The following is a 7699-nucleotide window of genomic DNA, read 5'->3' as shown; positions in this document are numbered from 1 at the left end:
CGGGAGAGGCATGGGAGATGGGAGCGGGACCGGGAACGGGACCGGGAGAGGCATGGGAGATGGGAGCGGGACCGGGAACGGGAACGGGACTGGGAGAGGCGTGGGAGATGGGAGCGGGAGCGGGACCTGGAACGGGACAGGGAGCAGGAACGGGACTGGGAACGGGACTGGGAGAGGCATGGGAGATGGGAGCGAGACCGGGAACGGGAACGGGACAGGGAGCAGGAACGAGACTGGGAACGGGACAGGCATGGGAGATGGGAGCGGGACCGGGAACGGGACTGGGAACAGGACTAGGAGGGAGATGGGAGCGGGACCGGGAACGGGACAGGGAGCAGGAACGGGACTGGGAACGGGACTGGGAGAGGCATGGGAGATGGGACCGGGAACGGGAATGGGAGAGGGGACAGGGACACGGGCAGGGATGGGGAGCGGGACAGGGACTGGGACACGGGCAGAAGTGGGGACAAGGAGCAGGACGGGGACCGGGACACTGCGCGTCTCTCACATCCCTCTTGACTCAATTTCACCCCTAATTCGTCACTATTCGGTTTATTTATAAAATCCCCCCCTCTCCCCGCGCCTGGGGGAGGGGGAGCTGTGGCTTCCATGGGGGGGTCCCCTGAGTGTTGGGGGAAGGAAGGACTGTGTGCTTTCGGTTGGTGTTTGGGGGCTCCATTTCATGGGTGCGATATGGAGACCCCCACCCAGAGGGCCCCCACATCCCGGGGGTCCCCATCTCTGAGGGTCCTCACGTCCCAGGCAGTCTCCATGTCCCGGGGGTCCCCACCCTGGGGTCGGGTTTGTGCTGTGTCAGGTCCCTGCACTGCCAAGGGTGGGGGGTCCTTGTGGAGGGGAGGCTCAGCCCCCCAAAATGGGTCCGTCTGGCAGGTGGGAGCACCGTGCCGGGGGGGCTCTGGTGGCAACGTCGTCCTTGTCCTTGTCCTATCCCGTCTCCGGGAGCCATGTGCTGGATTTCTCCTGACTTTGAACTTCTTGTTTGTCTGAAATAGTAGAAAAACTCCGGGGGGCCCGGGGTCTAGAGCACGTTGTGGAAGATCTGCATGGAGCTCATGATGTCCTTGTCCTGGCGGGGAGAGATCAGAGGCCCCGTGTCCCGCTCCTGACCCCCTCTCCTCCCAGCTCCCCTTCTCTTGTCACCCTTTTGCCATCTCCCTCCTGTTCCCCTCATCCTGTCCCACTCATCTGCCCCCTCCTGTCCCTACCCCGTCCCCCACATCCCACACTTCCCATAACAGTCCTCGTGTCTCCCCTGGATCCCTCTCCCAGCCCCTACTCCTGTCCCCATCCCTCCCAGGGTGACCCCTTTGTCTCCCTCTCTCCTGATGCCCCCAGAACAAAGAGGAGGAGGATGGTGCCCCCCAAGCCCCCCAGAGCCCCTCACCTCCTGGCATGTGGCCAGGAACTCCTCGAAGGTCACCACGCCGTCCCTGTTCCTGTCCATCTTCTGCAAGGGAGTGGCCAGAGCTCAGCGGGGCCACCCCTGGCCTCAGAGCGGCCCCGGGGGTGACAGTGGGGACAGTCTCACCTGGAAGAACAGCTCCACGTGCTGGGCCGGCGCGCTGGCCCCCAGGGCGGGCTCGGTGCAGCGGCCCATCATGGCATAGATGGATTTCATGATCTCCAGCATGTCCTGGGGGACACAGGGCGCTGCCAGGTCCCTGTCTGGGTGTCCCCACCCCACCAGCCCCCCAGTGTCTCCCAGTGTCCCCCAGGGTCACCTCCTTGGTGACGTAGCCGTCCTTATTCACGTCGTAGAGGTCAAACGTCCACTTCAGCTTCTGCTGCTCCGTCCCCCGCAGCAGCACCGAGAGTCCCACGGCGAAATCCTGCAGGAAGGATCGTGGCTGTGAGCGGGGAGGGACCCTCGGCCCCCTGCCCCCTCCCTTCCGCTGCCACATTGATCCCGGGCCGCCCGAGGGATTTCATTCCCTATTGATCCTGTTATTTTTACCCCCAGCGCCGCAGCGCCCGGCGCTCCCCCCACCCGCGGGGGAGTTTGGCCACAGCCTGGGAGGGGGAAGAGGAGGAGGAGGAGGAGGAGGGGGAGGATGTGATGAATCACGGTGCTGGCACAGCCATTCCCACCAGGAATTCCCACCTGGAAGCAGAGAGCCCCGTTGCGGTCGGCGTCGAAGGCGTCGAACAAGAAGTGGGCGTAGGAGCTGGCGTCTGCGGGGGGAGGGCGGCGGTGACTCCCCCGCACCGGGGTCGGGAGTTTCCCGGAGGCCCCCCCCAGACCCTCCTGCCGGCTCTGGGGACCCCCCGACTCACCGCCTTGAGGGAAGAACCGCGAGTAGATGAGCGTGAAGGTTTCCTCATCCACGAGGCCGCTGGGACATTCCTGGGAGAGGAGCGGCGCCGGTGACCCCGAGGGAAGCGGGGACCCGCGGATTTGGGGGGTCGGGGCGACGGACCCCCAGACTCACGTTCTTGAAGCCGCGGTAGAGAGATTGAAGCTCCGTCTTGGTGAAGTTGGTGCGAGCCAGCAGCTGCTCCAGCCCCTCGGGCTGGTGCCGGATGCTCGGGAGCTCCACATCGGCGTCGCTGCTGTCTGCCAGGAGAGACCCCCGGGCAAAGATCCCCCTTAGAAACAACCCCTCCGCCGCTAAACCCACCCCCACCCCCTTAAAACCACCCCTGTCCCCCTAAAACTACCGCCCAGCGCCTCGGCAGACCCCAAGCCTCCCTCGGGAGCCTGGAACAGCCCGGGTGCTGCATCCCGAGGGGTTTCCCACATTCCCAAGGCGCAGAACATTCCCGAGCCGCCTCTTGCCAACTGCTGCTCCCGCCCGGCCCAGAGGAAGGTAATTAATAAATGATGGTTCATTAATAATTTCAGCCTGGGAAGCCCCTGCGGAGCCGCTCAGCACAGGGGGGTGTCAGCAATTTTGGGATGGGGTTGGGAGTCCGGAAAATTCCCAGGTGCTGTCAGAGGGGGGTGAACCCCCAATTCCTGCTGAGCCGGGGGGGCCTGGGGGGCCCTGGTGTGTTTTGGGGGCTTTTGGGGATAGTGGGGGATTGGAGGGCCCTGGTGTCCCATCTCAGGGGGTTTTGGGGGTCAGTGAGGGAGTGGGGGACCCTTGTGTCCCCTCTGAGGGAGGTTTAGGGGCTGCTGCAGGACTTGGGGCTCCCTGTGTCCCACCTCAGGAGGTTCTGGGGATCACTGTGGAGTCGAACCCCCCCAGACCCCACCTCCAGGGGCTTGTTGGGGTTCAACGCCAGCTCAGAGCCCTCCCGTCCCACCTCGGGAAGGTTTGGGGGTCACTGGGGGTCCCCGTTATCCGCTTCTGGGGGTTCACAGGGCACGGGAGCCCTGGGAGGGGTGGGGGGTCTCTGGGGAGGAGGGTCTCCACCCCCCCGGGTGTTTGGGGGCCGGTGGTAGCACAACCCCCCGGGGAAGTTGGGAGCACGGCTGGGCCGTGCCTGGGGGGTTTTGGGAGCCCTGCCTGCTCCCCCCGCACCCCCAAATCCTCAGCCTTCACTGCGGACCCTCCCGGGGTGGGGAACCCCAAAACCAGCCGGTTTCACTCTGCAGAGACCAGTTAGAGGCCACCAGGTCATTTAATGCTGGGAGGAGGGACGGGGACACCCCGGGGTGGGGGGATGGTAATTAATTTAATTCAATAATTAGCATTAATTAAGGGGGGGGGGGGGGGGTACTCTCAAAAAAGGGGGGCCGAGGATGCCGGACTGGTTTGGGACGGCATTGAAGCGGAGGATGACCACGGCCCCGGCGCCCAGCCCCATGCCCTGGCTGCCCACGGCCCCGGGGGGGATCGGGGGTGCTGCGGGAGCGCGGGGCGGGTGCTGCGCCCTCCGCCCGTGTCCGGCTGTCCTGCCCTCCTCCTCCTCCTCCCTTGGCACGCGCCCACCCCCCGGCCCCCCCGGCGCTGCTTCCCCACATTTTATTTTCAGTTTCCCAAAGAGGGCTGGGGTGGGGACAGGGCCGCTGCCCCCGCTCCCCGCAGCACCCGGGGGTGGGGGGTTCCCGGCCGGGGGGGGGGGGGGTCAAACCAGTGCGGGCCTCAAAATTGGGTGAAAAAAAGGTTGTTTTGCCCCCCCGCCCCCGGTGGGATCGATGGGATCGATAGGGATGAGTAAGCAGCGAGGGGAGGGGAAACTGAGGCAGGGAAGGCGAGGGGGCTGTCCCTGTTCCCCCAGAGCTGTCCCCACCCCTCTGTCGGTGTCCCACAGTCCTGGGGACATCGGCCCTGCTCCCCGAGGACTGTCCCTGTCCTCCCCGGGGCTGTCCCTGTGCCCCTAGGGGTGTGCTCCCCCCGTGGCCGCAGGAATGTCTCTCCGCAGTGTCCCGGGCTGGCCTTGTCCCCAAGTCTCCGGGGACATCGGCCCTGTCGCCCCGAGGCTGTCCGTGTCCCTCGGGGTGTCCCACAGGACATCCCCCGCGTACCCCGCGGCGCTGCGTCCCCGAGGCCTCAGGAGCATCTGTCCTCACCCCTCAGGGGCTGTCACGTCCCCATGGTCCCCGCCTCACCGTGCCCATCCTCCGGGGTGTCTCATCCTCACGGTCCCAGGGACACCATCCCTGTCCCCGTCCCCGGTGGGGTGTCCCCATCACCTCCAGGGTATCCCCGCCCGCCCCTCCATCCCAAGGTGTCCCCATCGCTCCCCTCGGGCTGTCCCATCTCCCATCCGAAATCTCGCCGTCCCCCACCCCCCCCAGTGCCCACCGGGCCCGGACCGGGGGGGCGGGGCCAGGACCGGGGGGCGGGGCCAGGACCGGGGGCGGGGCCGGCACGGGGGGCGGGGCCCGAGTCCCTCTCGTGGGCGGGGCTCTGCGGTTGTGGGCGTGGCCAAGGGCGGGGCTCCGGCCTGCGGCGCGCGGATCTCTCACAACCCCCAACGTCACTTCCGTTTCCGCCCGTGCCGGAAGCGCTGCCGCTCTCGCCGCCATGGCCTCAAGGTTACTGCGGGTGAGCGCAGCCCTGCGGCTCCTGCCCGCGGCGTCTGCCCGCGCCGTGCCCGCCCGCCAGCTCAGCGTGCCCGGTGAGCGGGGACCGGGGGAGCGGGGAAACGAGGGGGGGGAGCGGGGGAGGAACGAGCGGGACCGGGGAGGGGCCGGGGCGGGGTGTCTGCACCCCCGGTGTGACGGCGGCCCGCAGGGAACCTGGCCAGCGATGAGGAGCAGGCGACCGGGTTGGAGCGGAAGGTGATGAATGCCATGAACAAGGGTCTGGTGAGTGCCGTGGTGCGGCTTGGGCCGGGCCTTCGGGGGGATGGGAGCATCTGTGGGGGACTTCCCAGGGGATGGCGGGCGGCTCTGGGGCGGTTTCAGGGTTCGACTGTCCTTGGACGGGCAGAGTTTGGGGGATGGGTGTTCGGGGGAGTCGCAGGGTGTTCTAGGGGGGCTCAGGGCGTGGCGAGGGGTTTGGGGTTCTTTCAGGGTTTCGGTGCCCTTGGTGGGGTCGGAGGGGGAAGGGGTGAGAGGATCTGGGGGCCCCAGGGGGTTTGGGGAGTGCTCGGGTGGTGGCGGGGTCGTCTGAAGGGGTTGTTTCAGAGTTTCGGTGTCCTTCGAGGGTTGCAGGGTCTGGGGCTGGGGAGTTCTCGGGAAGGTCTGGGGGTCTCAGAGTTCTGGGAGCCTCAGGGACAGGGTGTCTGGGGGGGAACGGGGGGACGCCAGGGTGGGGTGGCCAGTTTGGGGTCCTCGGGGGGTGTTGGGTGTGAGGGACGGAGGGGCAGGTGGGGGTTCTGGGGCGCTCACCCTGCGGTTCCCGCAGGACCCGTACAGCATGTTCCGGCCCAAGCGCTACGCGGGCACCAAGGAGGACCCGAACCTCGTCCCCTCCGTCACCAACAAGCGCATCGTGGGCTGCGTCTGTGAGTGCCCCCGTCCCTGTGTCTGCCTGTCCCGTCCCTGAGTCCTTATGTCCATCCCCGTGTCCATGTGTCTGCCCATTCTTGTGGCTGTGTGTCCATCCCTGTGGCTGTGCTGTTCCTGTGTCCATTCCTATGTCCGTGTGTTTGTCCTTTTCCTGTCCCTGTGTCCATTCTTGTGTCCGTGTGTCCGTCTTTGTGTCTGTCCTGCTCCTGTGTTTGCGTCTGTTCCCGTGTCCGTGTGCCTGTCCTGTTCGTATCCGTGTGTCCATCCTTGCATCCTTACGTGTTTTTGTTTGTCCTGTCCCCTGTCCGTTTGTCTGTCCCCACGTCCATCCTGCCTGTCCCTGTGCTCCGTGCCACACTGTCCACGTCCCCTGTTCCCCTCCCCCATGCCTGTCCCTCCGTGTTCCCCTGTCACAGTGTTCTCCCTGTCCCTCCCTGTCCCTCTCTCCCACGCTGTCCCTGTGCCCCCAGGTGAGGAGGACAACAGCTGCGTGGTTTGGTTCTGGCTGCACAAGGGCGAGGCCCAGCGCTGCCCCTCCTGCGGTGCCCACTACAAACTGATCCCCCACGAGCTGCCCCACTGAGGGCCCACGGAGGGGCTCGGCTGCCCCACTCCACCCTCACCTCCCCGGGACCCCCGGGGCCCTGTTGAACCCCCCTGAACCACCCCAGATAAAGAGGTTGTGTGGAGAGCCTGACTCTGTCTGTGCTGGGGGCAGCGGGGCCACGGGGGTGTCACCGTGGGTGGGGAGGGGACATGGGGGATCTGAGTGGGACACCATGGCCTTGGAGCAGTATTTGGAGCAGGGGGACCCCATTTCAGTGTCCCTCTGCCCTGGGAGGTGCTGGGATTGGGGGCCCTGGGTGCAGCTGGGGGCAGAAAGTCTCGTGGGTCCCGTTGCTGCTTTGTCCCCTTTGGGCCTCCTTGCCCAGCCTGTGGAACGCCCCTGAGCACTGAGGGGGGTGAGGTTGGTCCCGTAGCTTCTTGGAGAGATCACAGCCCCCCCCCCCACACACAAGGAACCTGCCAGTGTCCCCTGGGGGCCGGTTTGTCCCCTTGGACGGGTGCTTGCCTGTCCCGTGGGTGACACTCCTGTGGGCAGGAGCCTCCTCCTGCTGCTGGAGGGTCCCAGGGCACCGGTTCTGCCAGGCACCTGTGGCTCCATCTTCCCGTGAGGGGACTCGGAGGGCCCTGCCAGATGCCAGGAGATCCCCAGAGGTTCCCCAAAGATCCACACGGGACCTCAGGAGTTGTCTGAAGGTTCCCAGGTGATCCCAGGTGGCCACAGGAGATCCTCACTGGGCCACAGGAGGCTTCTGATGGTTCCCAGGAGGTCCCCGTGGGAACCCAGAAGTTCACAGATCCATGAAGGTCCCATGGGGCCACTGCAGGTCCCTGAAGGATCCTGGGAGGTCCTTGTTGGTTCCCATAAGACCCCCAGAGGCCCGGCGTGGTCCCGGGGTGTCCCTTGGGGGCTGCTGCATCCCCGGCGTGAGCCCCCGGGGCAGGTCCCGTCCCCAGGCGGGGGGAGGGTGGGTTCTGCCTTCCAGGCCCTGCTGAGGGCTCCGGGGGGCCCGCCCAAAGCATGGCCCCAGCGCTACTGACGAGCAGTGATGTCATCGATGACGTCACATCGACCGGCCATGACGTCATGCACCCCCGGCTGGAGGGGGCGGAGCTGTGAGCCTCACTGACCAACGGGGGCTCTGCTAGCAGTGAGTGACAGCCAGGGGGCGGGGCTTTGGCCTTCAGCAACCAATGGGGGCTGCGGGAGGCTGTGATTGACAGCTGGGAATTGCTCTCGATGAACGACGGGAAGGGAGGAGCTGGGGGCGT

General features: G+C 66.4%; 2 protein-coding genes across 2 annotated transcripts; one reads left to right on the top strand and one right to left on the bottom strand.

Moving 5' to 3' along the window:
* Positions 1–1007: 1007 nt before the first annotated feature.
* LOC121665431 (collagen alpha-1(II) chain-like) lies at positions 1008–4936 on the bottom strand. The gene is made up of 10 exons (XM_042029584.1): positions 4713–4936; positions 3685–4024; positions 3167–3267; positions 2451–2607; positions 2296–2365; positions 2123–2193; positions 1743–1850; positions 1550–1654; positions 1406–1468; positions 1008–1087 (listed from the first exon to the last, which is right to left on the bottom strand). The coding sequence occupies exons 1-10, from the start codon at positions 4934–4936 to the stop codon at positions 1040–1042; spliced, it is 1287 nt and encodes a 428-aa protein (XP_041885518.1). The 3' UTR covers positions 1008–1039.
* Positions 4889–6554, top strand: LOC121665414 (cytochrome c oxidase subunit 5B, mitochondrial). The gene is made up of 4 exons (XM_042029549.1): positions 4889–5028; positions 5145–5218; positions 5760–5859; positions 6334–6554. Exons 1-4 carry the CDS (start codon positions 4935–4937, stop codon positions 6444–6446), a joined length of 381 nt encoding a protein of 126 aa, XP_041885483.1. The 5' UTR covers positions 4889–4934; the 3' UTR covers positions 6447–6554.
* Positions 6555–7699: the final 1145 nt, after the last annotated feature.

This window comes from Corvus kubaryi, unplaced genomic scaffold, assembly GCF_017639235.1.
Source record: "Corvus kubaryi isolate FWS band 111438036 unplaced genomic scaffold, C.kubaryi_AGA036_p1.0 37326, whole genome shotgun sequence".
Lineage (NCBI taxonomy): Eukaryota > Metazoa > Chordata > Aves > Passeriformes > Corvidae > Corvus > Corvus kubaryi.
The sequence above is the reverse complement of the archived record's forward strand: the minus strand, read 5'-3'. Positions and strand labels throughout refer to the sequence as shown.